Source organism: Ictalurus punctatus, chromosome 19 (assembly GCF_001660625.3).
Source record: "Ictalurus punctatus breed USDA103 chromosome 19, Coco_2.0, whole genome shotgun sequence".
Classification (NCBI taxonomy): Eukaryota; Metazoa; Chordata; class Actinopteri; order Siluriformes; family Ictaluridae; genus Ictalurus; species Ictalurus punctatus.
This window is the reverse complement of record NC_030434.2, coordinates 12705667-12724529: the sequence shown is the minus strand read 5'-3', so window position 1 is coordinate 12724529 and position 18863 is coordinate 12705667. Positions and strand designations below refer to the sequence as shown.

Sequence of the window (18863 nt, the reverse complement as noted above, 5' to 3'; positions counted from 1 at the left end):
TTTGCTTATTGTATACCATTTGCATTTATGAATTAGTCTAGGTTCAGATGAACTAAACTCCAATGCTAGGTAAAACCAGTGCTTTATTGCTGGTTAGTCTGTACATTATGAACTTTTCATGTTTGTTTACTTTAGTTGAGTTTTGTGAGCGTAGATTTTGTGTCACTAGAACACTGGCATTGATTTTCAGAAATTATGCTGAAGTGCACTATGAATAGACATAACTGTATCATCTACAAAGTCTCACTTTTCTGTATTTACTATATTCTGTTATTTATTTACTCTCTCAGGTTGTTTCATGTCCTGTTTCCCTATTCTCCTTTTTTTTAAAGTACTTAAAATATCAATAAAACAATCTCTCTCTTAGCAAAAAAGGGCACTTGAGATTTGAAAAAATAGTCACTAAATCCTGATTAGTTACGACATTGCTCCTCTTTTATTAAGCATTAATGCTTTATTTCATTTTCTGTGTGGGCGTCGAGTGCTCTTTGTGGGAGCTAGTGAAAAAAAAGAGCTATAAGTGCTGGAATCCACTTTGAGCACTGAATTGATTAAGGCCAATGGACAGCATTTCCAATCGATCACATGTCCAAAGGACACTCTTAACCTTGGCAGACAGCAGAGCTTCCAAAGCTGCAAAATAAGACAAAGTTTTGATCCACGTACAAAAGGAAGGGAAAAGCACCAGCTATGGATTTTTTTTCGGAAAGTAGTGCTCAATTGATTTTATAGATTGCTCAACACAGTATGAGGAATTCACTCATGCGTGCCCTTTGGACAAAGCATAAAACTAGTTTTTATTTTAAATGAACATTATTTACATATAGTCATATTATGGCACCATATGTCATTTCAGTTTTAATGAGAGGCTTTCAGAAGCTCGGGGAATAGCAGAATAAACAAGCTATTTCCTTGCAGTCAGACCTAATTTGACCCAGTACAAAGCCACTCTGGACCACTTCAGGACATTTCTCTATTCTGTGCTGTTGTGTACCCCTCCAGCAATCATGCTTATGATAAGTACATGAACAAGAAACTGCTCATGCTGAAAACTGAACTCCAGAATCAGGGGGCAAAGGAATATGTGTAAGGTTTAAAAACAATTAAAAATAAAAAAGCCTGGAGTTGGGCATTATGGGAGTTTTTTTTTTTTATAATCAGATATGTATCACAAAGGATTTATAGACCAGACAACACACCAGCATAACAGTAGTCAATATGAAAAGATGATTATTTTAAAATCCAAAAATATTACATAAATACACTATCAAGGAAAAGAGTGAAGAAATACATACTTGTATAACATGCACTAATGGAGAGAGAGGGAGAGAGAGATATCGCAATTTAATTTATATACCGCAACCTATAAAACATGACGGCACATGTTGTTATAAGAAAATAATTAACATTGATGGTGGTGCTGTAATCGTGTTGTGTTATCACTCCAAAGTTAATTATTTTCCTCTAAGAGCACATGCCAAAGAGTTTTATTCATCTTATTCTGCACAAATTTTCCACGGATTACAATTTTCCAATTATTAAATTTTTTTATTTATTCATTGTTACATTTAATGCAGTGGAATTAGAGCTGCACCGATGTATCGGCCGATAAAGGCTATTTTTCACGCTATGGTACATCGGCCGATGGTTTAAAAACATCCGATGATCAGGGCCGATTATATCCTGTCAATCAAAAGAGGGTGGGAAAACATCAATTTCGTGCTGTGTGTAAAGATGAAGTCTCTTGTGTGGAATGATGACAAAACTGCAGTTTGTAATCTCTGTAATCTCTGCACTGCTAAAGTTTTACATCGGACGCTGCAGCAGTGAAGCGGAAGTCTAAATTTTTAGTTTTGCTGAGCTGCTTGTGCTGAATTAAAGGGCCAGTACACTGTTGAAAGATTTAAATGATGCATTGACAAAAAAAGTAATATATTGCACAGAAAAATATATTTGTAGTGTATTTCACATCCAGTTAATGTTAATATAAAAAAAAAAGTTTACATTATATATTACCAGTTTGACGTTAAGTGATGGAGTAGAAATGCTTTTGTTTGTGGAGAGTGAATGTGAGACTAACAGGAGGATTTTTAGTATTCAGTCAATGTTAATATGAATTAATAACATTCAATAAGAATGTTAAGAATTCTTACTTTAACCTTCAGAATTTACTTCATGTGTTAATGTTGATGAGTAATGTGTTTTCTGTTTATGAGACCAGTTACAGTGAAACAACTTGTTGAAATGGAGAGAATAAAGTTTTTATTTACATTTCTTTCAGAATTGTGGAATTAATTATTATTCATTTAAAAGAAAGTATAAAAGGCAGAACTATCGGTATCGGTTATCGGTGTCGGCTGATATCATTCTGAATAATCGGTTATTGGTATCGGCTGAGAAATTTCGTATCAATGCATCTGTAAGTGGAACGTCTGTGAGACAAATTCATTCTGGTTGAAACTTCCTCCCTATAGTAGCCTATAGTGGCTCTAAACAGTCTCTTTTCTATACCATAAAGTCAATAAGAGGAACAAATGCGGCTTGCCAAGTTACAGAGACACCAGAAAGCACAGTGGTCTGTCTTGAAGACTCTCCCACATTGACCATCACAAAGTGCTCAATAAAAAATGATGAATAAATGTCTCCTTGCAGAAAACTTCGTATATCAACATATCAATAAGTATACATTTCTCTTTGTTAAATAAGGTGTTATTAATCGGTTTATTAGTAGTCTTACATGGAGCATATGCCTTAAATTATGTGGAGCTGTTACTATAGAAACAATAACATATTAAAGAAGCACATTAATATAAATCTATGATTTCAGTTAGAGTCGGAACTACTGTCCGAGAAAATGAAACACGCTTTTGACCACTTCAACAGCACTGTAGTGTAGTTTGTAATATCGCTACCAAAATGTCATCTCTGGGATAACAAAACAAACATGTGCATACTTCTTAATATTTGGCAGCCCTGTCCTTAGTCCAAAATTATTCCAGACTTTGGCATGTTTTTTTTTTCTCTCTCTCTGTTTGTGAAGAAGAAATATAACACCATGTGGATGTAAGAACAATGCAGAAACTAAATCCGTCTTTCTGTTTCTTTTCCGTTCCTCCTCCCAATCTCCATGGTGTTAAATGATAACCATGGTGACAGAGTACCCCTCATGTACAGTAAAGGCATGTACCTGATGGTAACCATGGCATCGGCGCAGGCACTCCTCGCCAGGCGTGCAGCCGTGTGGAGAAAACAGAGTCCGGCTCATTTGCCCAAGGGGACATGGAGCAGAACAATTCACCATGCACCCATCTGCCTCGCTGCCCACTTCACTTTGGACATGTTATTGTGTTTGTCACTGTTCCCCAGGCGTGTGCTTTACATGAATTGAAGACCACAACACTATGGAACATCAGCTAAGTAAAACCCAAAGGTGGCATAAAACATAAACTCCATCCATCCATTTTCTATACCGCTTTTCCTACAGGGTCACGGGGAACCTGGAGCCTATCCCATCGAGAAAACAAATTCCTACACATACAAATCATCTTTCTTGCAACATACATACATAGTTTGAGTTAATCATTGGAGGACATTTCACAACCATGTGTGAAATAAATGTTGGGAGGAGACAACTGGACACTAAACAACACTCACCACTCGTGACTTGCACCCTTCTCGACATTCTCGATGCTTCTTCTACAAGCCATGGTGATTCACTGGTAATACCACACACACCAAACCTCTTTCCACTGTACATTAATCAGCTGAATAGTGATATACTGACTATAGTGTCAGTTCAAGCATGTGTAGTCGTGACACATAGGGACATAACGTGATTGATAGACAATGTATCATCCATCCATCTATTTTCCATACCGCTTATCATAGACAGGGTTACGGGGAGCCTGGAGCCTATACCAGGAAACTCGGGGCACAAGGCGGGGGACACCCTGGACATGGTTCTGACCCATCCCAGGGTACAATCGCACACGCGTTCATACACCCATTCACACACTGCGGATAATTTGGAAATGCCAATCAGCCTACAGTGTATGTCTTTGGACTAGGGGAGGAAACCGGAGTACGCGGAGGAAAACCCTGAAACACAGGGAGAACATGCAACACCGAACCCCGGAGGTGCGAGGCAAACATGCTAACCATTAAGCCACCGTGCCCCCCAGACAGTGTATCATATCCCTCCATACTGTGACTCCAAAACACATGACATTTTATGTTGAGTTGATAAATCGATCATTAGTGACAATTAAGTGTTGACATGACAATGACTTTGCTTTATGCTACTATTTTGACCGAACTGACCTCTGCAAGCATGCCCTCACCGAAACTCAAAGGTCTGACGATGCATGATGAAACAAAACAATTTGCAACACAGTATAGTGGCACAATTTTACAACGAATGGAAAAACTGCGGTTTCAGTATTTTTAATCATCTGTGTAAATAAGTAGTTCAACCAGGAATAGAAGGAAAATAGACTTGAGTAGCACTCCCTTTCAGCTATAAAATGAATTCCACTGACTCGGTCAGATCAGATTTATTTACTGGACTTTTATGTAAATAAAGGACTCGGTAGTTGATGTAATATTGTAATAACTTTGTTATACACAAAGTATACATATTATTCAGTTGTGGATTCCAGGGTGTAACAAAATTAATAATAATAATACATAATAAAAACCCTATGACTATGCTTCCCAGACCCATGTGGTTTCCTGTGTGAACACCACTGTTTTGGTCACACTGATCATATCTGTGACCCAGAAGACTTCCTGTGATAGAATGTATTGTAATATTAATACTGTCATATTGGCCAGCCCTCCTTATTCTTGTCAACAGTTGCTCCACATAGTGTTGACCACAGAGCACATGCATATTTTTAATTCGGTTCAGCAAAAAATAAATAAATAAATAATGTTGTTTATAAATCAACAATCACAACAGCTGCGTCCTTTAAAACAAGTAAACAACAACAACAAGCAAAGTTGATCTAAAGTTCCAGAGCTGTGAGGCAAGTCCTCCAGCTGCTGGTGTGTTTTGGCAGGTTGGAGAAACACTGTTGCTCTTTCAGAGTGAACGCTGAGCGAACTTTCGGAATAGGTCGGTCATATACCGCATCGATCTGGACAGGGTTGCTGTCCACACGGAGCTGAAGATCCGCGGAGCGGCGCACTTACCTGCACGAGACTGTGATTTCAACTTTGGTGGCGGGGACGGTGGCGTTGAGCGGGTCGAAGTCTCCTATCGTCGCCATGTTCACGAAGCTGCTGCTGCTCATCGTGGCAGGAAAATACACACTCACACACACCCATATACTACTGTCCAACCCCTTTCTGTGAAAACACGAAGCGCTCTGACGCCGCCGAATGCATGCGTGTGTGTGAGTGAGAGAGTCCGTCCCGAGAGCTGATGTCACACACTCCCCAGCAGAGGCAGCAGCGCGCGCGCGTGTGCGTGTGTGTAAGTGTGCGTGCGTGTGTGTGTGTGTAAGTGTGCGTGCGTGTGTGTGTGTGTGTGTAAGTGTGCGTATGCGAAAGTGTGCGTGTGGAATGTGCGTGTGTGTGTGTGTGTGTGTGTGTGTTGGACAGAGGAATCACGGTGCCACGCCGGGAAAATTCCTGCTCGGAAAAGTGCCCGGAGAACTGAGAACACCTCTCTCCAAACAGAGCGAACACTGTGGGAGGGAGTGATCATCACCATCATCATCATCATCATCATCACCACCATCATCATCAAAAACAATAACATTGTTAATAACAGCTACACAGAGGCTATTTAAAAGCAAGCCCACCCCCAACAACAACAACAACAACAATAATAATAAATCTTATTCATCTTAAATTACCTTTAATCATGTCAGAGTTGTGGGCAAAAAACAACCTGAACTGGAAGTTAGCCCATTTCTCACACTTATTCACATATAGGGGCAAATTATATTAGCCAATGTGTCTGGGAGGTGAAAGGAAACTGAAGAACCAAGAGGAAATTCTTGCAGACATTTGGTGAGAACATGCAATACTCAACCCAGACAGTAACCCAAGTTCAGGATTAAACCAGAGACTCCAGAGATATCAGACAACGCTACCTGGTGCATGTAACAACAACAAGAAGAAGATGACCAGCAAGAAGAATAACAACCACGACAATAATAGCAATATTATTAGAAAATATAGCCACAATCCAGGGTTCAAGCACTCTTTTGAAAGTGGTGCTCTTAGTGGCCAATTCATATACTGTACACTTACTAGATGGGCATAACATTCCCATTCCCATCCCCAAAGTTTAGTCACAGTTAGCCTTTAATAACCTTGTCAAATGCGTACTGATACTGGTTATGTTTTTTACTCAAGTGAGCCATGGTAAGCCAAGAAGTAGAGGAAGAAAAAGGAAGGAGAAAGAAGAAAGGAGAAGAATAATCCTGAACAAAAGCAATAGAATTTCAGAAGTTCCTGCTTGTACTCCCCATAATAGCATCAACAACTATAATAATATACTCTAACAATATTATTATATAAAGTAATACTTGGATGAATACAAGTCACAACAATAATAACCTCTATAATAGCAACAACAGTAGTCATCATCATTAACACTAATAACAGCTACACAGAGCAATAGCAATAATGAACCACAGATAAACACAGTCATGAAAACAGAACTGATTTGTCTTCCTAATGAGATAAGAGTACCGCAATATAACCTATCTAGCTGATTACTCTTCATTGTACCTCTAGGTACCAAATTAGATGGCAAAACTATTAGTCTGCCAATTCTCTTATTGTTTCTCCCTCAATGATTGAAACTGTGCTCTCTGAAAAGTGTCACAACATTCTGCTTTTAAAATGTTTAAACCGGAAAATCGTGCGGTAATACTGTATTACTGCTCAGTAATGTTTTTGACAGAATGTACCTGAAGTGCACATTAAACCTGAGGTACTGTATCAGGACCACCCCTGCTGCCCATGACCTGTCAGGTCACAGACTTGATTATAATGTCGTACCAGTGTGCATGGGAGCAGTGAAACCGGTGCATCACGAGTGGAAGACAGGCTCAAATAGTATTGTAGAAAAGCAACTTCTTTACCCCTACCCTCCAGGCCCTCAGTGCTATATTCTTGTAGTTTTCGAACCTCAGATCAACCTCATTTCCCTTGGTGGCAGGATGTTTGCCTCAAAACATGATGTCTAAACACCAGTTTAGTTAGAACGTAGACAACAGCAATAGATTGAGAATTTCCTCATCACCATCCTCTTATCTTTTCAATCAAGAATGCAGTCAGACTGACTAGCCATGCATAAAGAATTTATCTCTGCCAGGAACAATCGTGACACTAGTTCATTGCTGTTTGAAAGCCTGTCACTAAACTTCTTGTTTTGTCTTACTGAAGGTTTGGATAAAACACCTCAAGACTTTCAGGTAGCCCATACTGGCTGTGTCCAGAGCTAGAATTGTGTGCTGGTTGTTATAGGTTTGGTTTTTCCCATAACTATTGGTACCATGACCTTCCTTGCAGCAGAGTTGGCACCTTAATATTGGCTAATTTTTCTTTTCCACTAACGGTCCTCTGTTTCCTTCAGACCATATATTTTTAGATGAGTCATTGTGGATGGAGTGTCAGAATCAGATTGCTTGGGTAGGTGATGCCATACTTATTTTTGCAGTGCTGCCTGCCAAGGGTGAAAATTAACAATCAGGTACTACTTGTGTGCCTGATCCTTATGGTAATAGGGATATTTGGTTTGTCGCCTCTTGGTGGATCATTAAAGGTTCTATATAGAAAGGTACAACAGCTGGTTTCCCTGTCAGAAAGGGTTCGGAGTTATGCTCCTTTAGAAAGCCAAGAACCTTTATCTTAAGTGTAACAGAACCATTGAGGAACCGTTTTTAAACCAAAAGTGTAGGCGTTTCAAACCAGTCCTCAGAAATGATGGAAGAAGGTGTATTGTTGTCCATGACCCACGAGGACAGAAAGATGATACAGCCAGGGATGTTCTTGATCCAGAATGAGGTGGTGCTTTGACTGGATCCTTTTTGCCGAATCTTCTTTTCAATTAAATCCACCTTCCCCTTCATCTTGACACTTCTATTCATGCACACCTGTCCTAGACTTGTTTTCACAGTGCAGTCGATGTGTGTGTTATCTGTTTAAAAAAAAAAAAAAAAAAAAAAAAAAAAAAAAGGAAGAAGAAGGAAAAAAAACAGTACAAAGGCATACATGCATAAATACATATAGCACATATACATTTAAAGCCACATACTAGCTAGTCTCTTGGAGATGAGCAAAGTTTCAGCAATCTCACTCTTAATGAGAGTTGAGCTAACCAATCAAAGCTCGTTGTTCTCCCTGGTGAGACATCCTGACTGATTTCAAAGCTACGCCTGATTAAGCAATCCACTCTTCACCATTGAGAGACAAAGAGAGAGAAAGACAGGCAAAGGGGGGGCTCTTCACTCTTCACTCAGAATCGCTGTTCCCCTGCCGAGCTGCAAAGGTTCTGTATTTCCTAATCATATCCAAACACAAGTGCTATTAAAAACGAGGTCAAGTTATTTTAAGGGGTTAGGCTTGACTATGAATTAAATATCCAGCAGAACAGTCATAATCCTGTCTTGTGTGTACTAACGTCTGCTTGGCTTGGAGGGTGGTTGAAATGTGAATAAAGAAGCACCAGTCAACGTGGAAGATATTACTTTCAGATGGAAATATAGAGGATGTGGGGGTGTGTTCCTATTCAGGAGAATAATGCAGTGCCTTTTGGTCAAACCAGAAACTACTTTCGATTTTAGACAGACAGAACAGATCTGATGGGAAATGTACTGTGTGCATGACAATTTCAAAGTGTGCAAACAGTTTAAGGAGTAATGCAAACAGATACAATTAGCCCTCTACTCCACACTATTGCCATATAGCAATTCCTCTGAGCATTTAAACAATATTTTTTAAAACTAATTTATTTCTCTGAGCTTAGACAAAATTACCGAATATCTGAATCTCTCTCAGTCCTCCTACTTCCCCGTGAATCACCCCATTACAGCTCCTCCTTTAAAAAAAAAAACAAAAACTTTAAAACTTGCTTTGGATTGTAAACATTCCATCTGTGGAATCTGAACTTCCAGCCCATCTTTGACAAGCATGTGAACACCACACTCAAATATGTTGGCAAGTAGAAAAGTGACAGCATGATTAAGTGACTTACATTTATATACTGCCCCCTACTGATCACGTGCTGCAGTGCAGTTGCGATGTTCGTGTAGACTTATTCCACTTACTTTTAAAGTTCTAGGTTTAGCGGGGGGGGGATGAACATTAATACATTAAAATTGCAGCTAAAATCTTTACAGTGTGAAATAAAAAACAACAAAAAACATAAAATGTAATAAACAAAATGAAAATAGGCAAATAATAATTATAAAATAAATACTAGCAGTTATAGAAAGAGATCAATAACAATATAACAAATAAAAGTGTGTAAATAATAAAAGGCAAATAATAAAAGCTACTTATATAAGCTAAAGTGGAACTTATTTTTGTTTTAAAATCAAAGATCAGTGGAGTTCCATAACTTTGGTGCATAACAATAAAAGTCTGCTTCACTAATCTTTTTAAGTTTAATAAATGGAACAAGGAGAAGGCTAGCACTAGATGATCTCAAGGCGTGATTTGAAGATATAATCGAATGTCTTTAGGTAGCTAAAAAACAATCCCTATTCAACCCCACCCCCCACCCCCCATTTAGATCTGACACTAATATATAATACATTCTGATTAGTAATGATTTAAAAGAAGACGCAGAAACCAAACAATCCTTTCAGACATGATTTGTATTGACCTGGGGTTTTATCCAGACAGAACAGACAGTTAAAACAGTGATTAAGTTACAGTCAGTGATCCCATGTACTGTACATCTAAACACTATCCAAACAAAAGTGTATGCACAATTAAAGATCAGCACTTCATACATCAGACACACTAACGTACACCACAAATACAGTAGATAAGACAGTTTGTAAAACTAAAACACATGGGTGCCCAAGTATTTGTACCAGTAGTAATGAAGTTACAGATTCTTTGTGTTTACGCTGCAGGAGCTCTCACTGCTGAGATTAACGGCAACACTTTTCACTTTGGACATCGACCATTAAAGAGAACTGACATCAAGGTTTGCTTAAGGTTTCATTTAAGAGCATGTCGGTCATGTTCAGTCAACATGAAATCACGTTCATACACATTCAAAAAAGTTTTAATAAGTCTTCACTATGTTTTAGAGCCAGTTGTACTGCCCTTAGAGCACCAAAGCCCAGCTTTGGTTTTTGCACCAGCCAGCTATGAGCATGTGACCTAAATTCAGGTAAGACTGTTGGCAGTGCTCAGGAGCAGGGCAATTTCGGAGGAATGCTGATCAGCTTTTCTTCTCTGGCAGTTAAAGATGCACACAAGCAATGCTGTATGTTGAGGGGGGGGGGGGGGGGACACAGCCATCGCACGCACACTAGCAGGAAACTAGCAAACTTTCAGGGAACCAAACTGCCGACAAAGAATGCTGGGTTTCTTCTCTTGTGCAAACCATACTCTCAGTTTCTGAGTCACAGCGTGTGTTTGAGTCAGTAAAGCCCGTCATCCAGAGAGCCTTTGACTTGCCAGATCCTCACTGTCCGATCTCTGCAAGAACACAAAATCAGAAACAATATTTAGATTATTACTCTTCAATGCTGGTAAACAGTGTTTATAAAATATTAATAATATAAATATCTTAAAAGATTAAATATTCAAAAGCATTAATGTGTATTATTTTACACATCCACATAGAGAATAAACAGTAACACTACACTATGTATGGATAGGGCATGTGTAGTTATAAGAAAACAGTCAATGATGGGGTGTGATGTGGCTCAGCTTGAGATACAGAGTTACAGTACAGTTACCACACTGAAGTTGATTCTTTTTTCTAATAACAGCATGTCCCATAGTGTTTTATTCCTCTTATCCAACAGCAAATTGGCTAAATGTATTAATGAATGGCACTTCATACTTTTTAATCGTTTATAGTTACATGTAATGCTGTGGAATATCCGTGAAATAGTTACTTCTTACACTACTGCTCCATAACACCCTTCCCAGCACCTATCCTAGTACAACGATCACTGCATGTTGACCTACGTGTCAAAATGACAGCATTATCTTACGAACTACCAATTTCACGAGCCTACAGTTTATAAACAAATGTTTGTTTGCACTTGGTTTTTCCATCCAATGCTGTTCTGCTGTCATGTGTAGGTAGTGTGCACTGCCCTGTGTATTTATTGTTTTTTGTATCTATCAAACCTTGTGTATTTATCGTCCTATGTATTTATTGTATACTTACAGTAACACTGTTCTCGTGTCTTTGCACTCTGAGTAGTCCTGTGATCAAGTGCTGCTGTATATATTGCACCACGGTCTTGAAGAGACTATATTTCATGCCAATGTATACACGTTATATGGAGGAATGGCAAATAAAACCCACTTGACTTGAAATATCAGTTATGTTATAGCAGCTATAAACGGTGGCTCAATGACATTTGATTAGAAACCCCACTATGGACAAATACAAACAAATCAGAAAGAAAAATTCATTCTGTCACTGATATTTAGCTAATTGCTTGGTCCAACAACATCTCATTAAGTCACTTTTATGTTGTTATTTTTTTCCTTTAATTTTTCACGTCTGTATGTTTGTTTGTTTTTTGCGCCATCCTGTGTAATCTCTAGCATGTCAAAATCAAAGCCAGTTATTTTATTACATACCTATATTTTTTTTAGAATAGAAGAGTTGAATATATTAAGACCAATAACAAGCCAGTAGGTCATATTGTGGAGGAGCATGTATTGGGTCACATTTGTTGTTTTGTTTAAATTCATCCTACAAGGAATTTTATTAGTTAAGATGTTAACAGACAGATGATGTAAATGCAAATGTCATTATTTAATCTGAGGGAGATATTAAAGACTACATGGATAAACATGTGCTTCAAACAAAAACCCAGTTTTTCTGTAATGTCACAGTTGTCAGTATGGTTTAGGACAGTGTCAGAATATGCTTCCCAACATTTGAAGGTGTGCACGGTTGTGCGTGTGGGTGTAGGACTCACTCTGAGGCAGTGAACAGATGAGTGCTGTTGGTGGAGATGCCGTTGATGGCACAGTCATGTCCTCTCAGTTCCCCCAGGGGTCTGAGTGTGTCTGAGTGCCACAGCTTCAGGAGACCTCCTCTGCACACGCTCAGTAAAATCCTGGAATCCGGTACCACCGCCAGAGCGCTTACCCAATCAGAGTGTGCCCGGTCAACCTGCTGCTCAGGGCAACACACACACACACACACACACACACACACACACACACACACACACACACACACACACACACACACACACACACACACACACACACACACACACACACACACACACACACAGAGAGCATTTGTACACCGTGTACAGAATGACCTATTAAAGTCTCTTCCTACATCCCATTACAAGTTAATAGGTAATGAATTTATCTAAGCATCTACCAGCAAGCACCTCACTTGCAAAACCCACCCCCCAAAAAAAACTAAAAAAAAAAAAACCCAACAAATTTCTTCACAAATTTGTCAGGAATTTGGAAATAACTGCAGGATTGATTAGACCTATACCACCACATTAACTGTTAAACTTGAAGCACCTGTCTGTAAGCCCAGACTTACCTTCTTACTGTAACTACACACGTTTTCCTCTTAATTCTAAAACAGTTACTAAATAATATGCTTGAAGGTGAATAACAAAATAATATGTTAGGACGTTAAGGATCAATGACATTAGGATTAGGACTCCACCTGTTATTTAACAAAAGTGCCTATTTATACATGGAATTACATAGCTCAACCTGATGTGAACATTTTGGCATGTAGACATAACAAAAGAACGATCTTGTAAAAAATGTAGGCATGACAAAAGACCTGATCAAAGCCTATCATTCATTGTGTGAGGAAATCACACTTAGCTAGCAAGACCGCTTTAGGCAGGAAGATAGCTTAGACAAGTAAATATAAACATTTCTCATGTTCATGTTCAGACTGTATTGACTACAGCATGGCAGTACATGGTGTCGAATGTAGCCTCTCTCCATATTGTACCTGTTTGAGCTGTTTGCTAGACAGGTCCCATTTCCGGATGCAGTCTCTGGCTACGCTGTACACGGAGTCTCTCAGAATACCCAGGGCCTCCAGGCCATCCTGATGGGCTGGCTCAAAGTTATGAGTAGAAGGAATGCTTCCTTGAGCACCTTCCAAGACATCAAACATCTGAAACAAAGAGCGCATACACACACACACACACACACACACACACACACACACACACACACACACACACACACACACACACACAGGAAGTCTGTGCTGATACGGAGTAGTAATTGGGAATAGCTGATAATGAAGAGGTGTACAAGTACATACTGGTGAACCACTGTGTATTTTGTAGAACCTTGAAAGCTTGATTAATATTGTAAAGTTAATTTTTAGGTACAGTAGGCTATGAATTAGCTGCAGTGGCATGTGTGCTGCTGTGAGCGAGCTGAGTTTGAAAACTGGTAATTAAATATAGCCTACACACTGGAAGCTCAAGAAGGACTGGCACACCAAGCATAATAAGTGCTTCGGGGTGTGTGTGTGTGCGTGCGTGTGCGTGTGTGTGTGTGTGCGCATGTGTGTGCATGTGTGTGTGTACGTACCTTTAGACTATGGTCTTTGGAGCCTGTAATGACCACATCTTGACCATTCCCCAGCTGGTCCACTGCTAGACACATTACTGGCCCCAGATGACCTGTCAGTTTCCCTGTAGAAACAAACCTGTAGGAGGACAGCGAGAAAGACGGAAAAGGCTATGCTGTAGAGTTTTGGAGTAAACACAGTTTGATATAAACTGATTGATATGCCAGCTCAAGACACCCTAATATTCTAAAGTTAGCAGTTACCTTTCAAATGTTCAGGAAATAACTGACAAAAGAAACTGGGAATGAAGGTGAACATTCTAGAGACCTCCCAATAATAATAATAATAATAATAATAATAATAATAATAATAATAATAATACACATGTAAGGCACACTAATCCAACTTCATGATTTGCAGATGTTTATTTATAGATTGCTGGGATGGTGTCTTGAGCCTTAGCTGTTATTCTAGTCTAGTATCCTCTGTACTATTAAAATGAGAACTGCAGACAGACTGTAGAGGTATAACAATACAAATCCCTGTCCCAATCCCAGTCTGTCTTCCAATATTTGCATCTTGATTTCCCTTAATAGCTCAAGTAGAACTACTGTAGACCTTCCTAGAAGACATTGTGACATCATTTCAATGAACAAACAAACAAACAACACTCCAGAGTGGCGTTTGAACTGTTCGGTCTATCGTCTGGAGATTGAGAGTTCGATTGCCGATTATACCACTGCCATATGTAGCTGTGAGCCAACTATTCTCTCTGGGTGGAAAGGATGGTATACTCTCTCTCCCCTGTCAATCACGGTGACACTAGCCAACTAACCTGTTGTGAAGCACTGAAATCTCGTTTACTTTATAAAGGAAGTCTAAGATCACATCATTCTGATGTGATCAAATGATGTGCTGTCAATAAATGGTTAAAAAGTGACTATATAATGTCAATTTAAAGCTATGTTGCATTCAACCATAAGGCTGAGAAAGTCATAGGAAAAGAAAAAAGTCTTTCTAAAGATGCTATAATGTAGTTTTTAAATCAACTTCCAATCTCTCAGAGACACTTTGTTCTCGTATCCATCAGGCAGAAATTCCAATTGAAATGAAAAACAGTCTCATCTCTAAAAGGACATTTTATACAGTTAAAGAGCTTGACCCTTGGATGAAAAATTCATGAAAGCTTCCATCAAATACATTTCTCATAAATGTTTATTGATGGAATTTCAGCAGCTGCCCTTAGGCCTCCATTATAAGCGAGTCCCCCCCATTTCTCTCTTAGTACAGGGGAAACGTCGATATTATTGTTCATGGTAACTGCACATAGAATACAAGGTAGATGTAGTGGAGAGTACAGATTAGGACAAACAATGGTGAAATATTCCTTTGACTCTAATAACATTTGTTTAATATATGATAAAAATGGGTTTAATCTATGATGTTATTTATGTGATCATATAACTCCACTAGCTAGTCAGCCAGCAGATATGACTCACATAGTTAAAATTAAAATGCATATTACGAATAACAGCATTATGAAACCCAGAGAAAGTTATTAGCATTATCCCTCGTTCTTTTTAAGGGGGTTTGCTCACTTGAGTATTGTACAGTACGTGAGGAAGTGTAGATCCTGGGTGTACCTATCTTCAGTTCAGTTCAGATAGACAGATAGATAGATAGATAGATAGATAGATAGACAGACAGACAGACCAACCTTGGGTCTCACTTATAAAAATGATTAGAAATTAATTTAGGCTAATGACCCGAGTAGCAAATGCCACATGACTCAGCAAACTAGAGACAGTGACATGTGACATGCTAAAAACACTGACTGGCACCATTAATTTTCAAATCCCACTCATGCATGAACTATAATATAAAACTCATAAGCCAGAGAAGAAATAAATCACTTTTATGATGCTTTACATATCACACCAAAACAAAATGATCACTGGGAAAATAATTACTGTAATAAAACTCAGACCGAAATGTCACTTGGGGAAAAAAGTCTATGTGAAAAATTTTGCCAACATAATGGATTACATCATTGGGGCTAGCCTGGTACTCCCAACCAGCTAATCCATTTTACTCTGAATGCAATCACTCGTACTCACTGTTCCTTTCATATTGAATACGACCGCTGAAACTAATACAGGTCATTAGGGCCAGCTGACAAGGGCATATCTGATAAACTACAGGAATGCAGAATCCGTTACTCCATACCTCCTCAGATCCCACATCCTGACTGCGTTGCCTGCTGCAGCATATAGGAACGTTCCAGAAGGATTCAGGGCAATCTGGTTGATCTGATTCTCACCAGGAGGGATAGCAACAGCTCGATTGCCCAGATTAGCACAGCTATCACCCTGAGACACCTGACCAGAGGACCTGAGACAAGGGGGCAAAAAAGAACATTTAATCTTTTAAAGGAATAACAACAGAAACGCATTAAAATAAATAAATAAAAAAACCCCTATGTCTCTTACTTAACTTTAGATGTTCATGAACTTGAACCGGTCAGTAACTCACGTGAGTGTACGGATGCATTTGGCCGAATCCCTGATGTCCCACACTTTGATGTAGTTGGTGGAGATGGTGAAGACGAGGCTGGAGCAGTACCTGACAGACAGAACACTGCTGGGGTGATCACCAAGGGACATGATCTCCTGTCCTGTCACCAGGTTCCACACCTTACATGTCCGGTCTGCCACCAAACACAGAGAGACATGCATCAGTCAGGACAACAACAACAACAGCAGCAGCAGCAGCTACAAGGGGCAATCATTTGGGTCAAAGCACTACTTTGTAACTAGTCTTCGATTTGCAATGATTGCTATATTGATGTATGACTACAGACTGTTACATTATGGTGACAAAACAGCAAAACCCCACCCATACTGTCTGATATGTTACAATCAAAATGTGTGATGAAAATGAAATTTTTTATTACTTCACTAGCAAAATGGATTAAAACAAATATAAGAAAACATTGTGACGAGCTCAAAAATTGGGAAACAAGAATTAAGGATAACAAAAACACTATTAACAGCTGTCTGACTCAAAACTGCACATATGAACACAGATTCCAGTCTTCAAGATAACCATATCATAAAGGCATATATTTGGTTTTATTTCTGAAAACAAGATTAGCAAATCCTGTAGCCAACTCATATAGTATAGAATCCATACACTGACATGTCATTATGCTGCCAGGTTTTTATTTTTTATTTTTTCCCCAGTCCTAGGAACCCTGCAGAATTTTAAACATTCCCCGTTTCCAAAACAGCTAAAGTTGATGAACTTAATAATGAGCTGATGAGGTCAGTCTAAGTGTTGGGAGCAGGGAAAGCCTGAAACTGTGCATGTTGGTGCGTCCCCAGTAGTCGAGATACCCTAGGAGTCATTCCTGTAATGTGTCTACATCTTTGTGGCAAATTAAGCACCAAATTATCCAAATGGTAATTCTGTGTGGTAATTCTGTAAATCAAAGAATTTTAAATGAAAAAGAAAAAAAAAAAAAAAAAAAAAAAAAAAAGCTCAGGTGATATAAGCTAAAATGCTTAATGCTGTCCTAAAGCTCCACCATCAGGCCGGTACACATTCCTATTACTTCAAAGAGCAGTAGGTATGGTAGTGTACATTTTCAGCTTATCGACTATGTAATTATTGCGGTAATCAGTTGATGCTGGCTGAATGTACACTCGTTCATTCCCAAACGCACATACTGTATGTACTGTAAAAATAATGCCATGTCTAATATAAAACAGCTAGTCCCGATCACACATCTCATGAGTTAGAATGTGTTCTAGCATGCGATACCAAATGTGTATCGTTCCATGGACCATGGGTTGCTAAAAAAATAGCAACGGTCACATTACTCCAGGCTCAAAGTTACTTGAATCATTAACCTTACTGTAACAAATATTAAAAAATGGATGTATTATAAAATATAACATTCAGTTATTATTATCGTAAAAAATGTTTACATTAAAAAAAAAAATTATTAAAGGCCTTATGTCAGACAAACACAATGCCAATTCATTACATGTTGGAGAAAGTTCTTTTTGATACTGTGACCAACCCTCATCAAATTTATACAGAAGGCCTAACGCAAAATATTCCCACAGAGGCTGGATCAACATCTGTGCGTTTTGAATTTTAAGTAAGATAATACAGTGTTCAGAGAATATAATATCAGTTGTCCTTTTTCTACCAAACGATAACACTATTAGCTATTATGCTGAGCCAGATAGATGCTAGTTTACAGGGCTAAAACTATTATTTACCAAATAACAATACTGTAACTTTCTTGCACAGAGACAAGACACTTTTTTTGTGGTGGAGCATATCATATTGCTGAAATTTAAAACAAAGTTTGTTATTTCTTTGCTTGACCCATTTTATTTAGACTGTAAACTGCAAAGAATAAGAATGAGAGTTCATGAGTTATTGTGAATAACATATAGTAGATACAGTGATGATCTACCAACAAATTACAGCTGTTATTTTATTAGCCATAACACACTTCCTCTCATGCGCTATTGCTTAAAATAAATGCAGAAATCTCACAGCAAATGTGTGGTTTCTTTTCCAAAACACAACACAGAAAGTTGGAGAGGTTTAAGGTGTTACCCTTCGAGCCGGTAAATAGTAGATCATCAGTGGAATCCACACACATCAGGGCTTTAGTGTGTCCTTCTGCTGCATACACACACTGAAGCTTGGTTGTACGACTGCCCTTAGGGCACGGCACAGGGTTGATCACGCCTCTAAAACAAACAAAACAAAACAAAAAAGGACACACGTACACACATTGTAATGAATAACTAAATAAATTACTGTCGTAATAACAAATAAAGTCTGAAAATGAGAAAATTAGCTGAAATATAAAAGGGCATCCGTAATGGCAGCATGCAGCTTTCAGAAGAAAATAATCAGCTACAAGATTAATACAGAGACAAATGAGGAGAGGTGATAAAATTGAGGTGTGTTGGGAGGGGGTTAAGAACAGCTACCTTTGAGCCTCTAAAACAACAGGGTGATCAAATCTGTAAGAGAAGAGCAAAACAAACGATCACTGGAGAGTTCAATGTCAGAAAAGTATTCAATCGTAGTA

The 18863-nt window shown here is 38.6% G+C and overlaps 2 protein-coding genes across 7 annotated transcripts in view; both read right to left on the bottom strand.

The window, feature by feature from the left end:
• Positions 1-5480, bottom strand: part of LOC108279828 (copine-8) — a 130142-nt gene extending 124662 nt beyond the window's left edge. The window contains exon 1 of one of the 2 annotated variants that reach the window (XM_053688059.1): positions 5194-5480. In XM_053688059.1, coding sequence (XP_053544034.1) covers positions 5194-5294 — 101 coding nt within the window. In that variant the 5' untranslated portion in view covers positions 5295-5480. The remainder of the gene's footprint in view (positions 1-5193) is intronic. The other variant, XM_017494340.3, reaches the window with a different exon arrangement.
• Positions 5481-9821: 4341 nt separating this feature from the next.
• The window catches only part of LOC108279892 (kinesin-like protein KIF21A), a 53229-nt gene continuing 44187 nt past the window's right edge, over positions 9822-18863 (bottom strand). For all 5 annotated transcript variants that reach the window (XM_017494498.2, XM_017494499.2, XM_017494501.2 and 2 more), the window contains 8 exons: positions 18763-18795; positions 18380-18516; positions 16277-16451; positions 15971-16135; positions 13765-13882; positions 13169-13336; positions 12147-12346; positions 9822-10677 (listed from right to left, as the gene is read on the bottom strand). In XM_017494498.2, coding sequence (XP_017349987.1) covers positions 10620-10677; positions 12147-12346; positions 13169-13336; positions 13765-13882; positions 15971-16135; positions 16277-16451; positions 18380-18516; positions 18763-18795 — 1054 coding nt within the window. In that variant the 3' untranslated portion in view covers positions 9822-10619. The remainder of the gene's footprint in view (positions 10678-12146; positions 12347-13168; positions 13337-13764; positions 13883-15970; positions 16136-16276; positions 16452-18379; positions 18517-18762; positions 18796-18863) is intronic.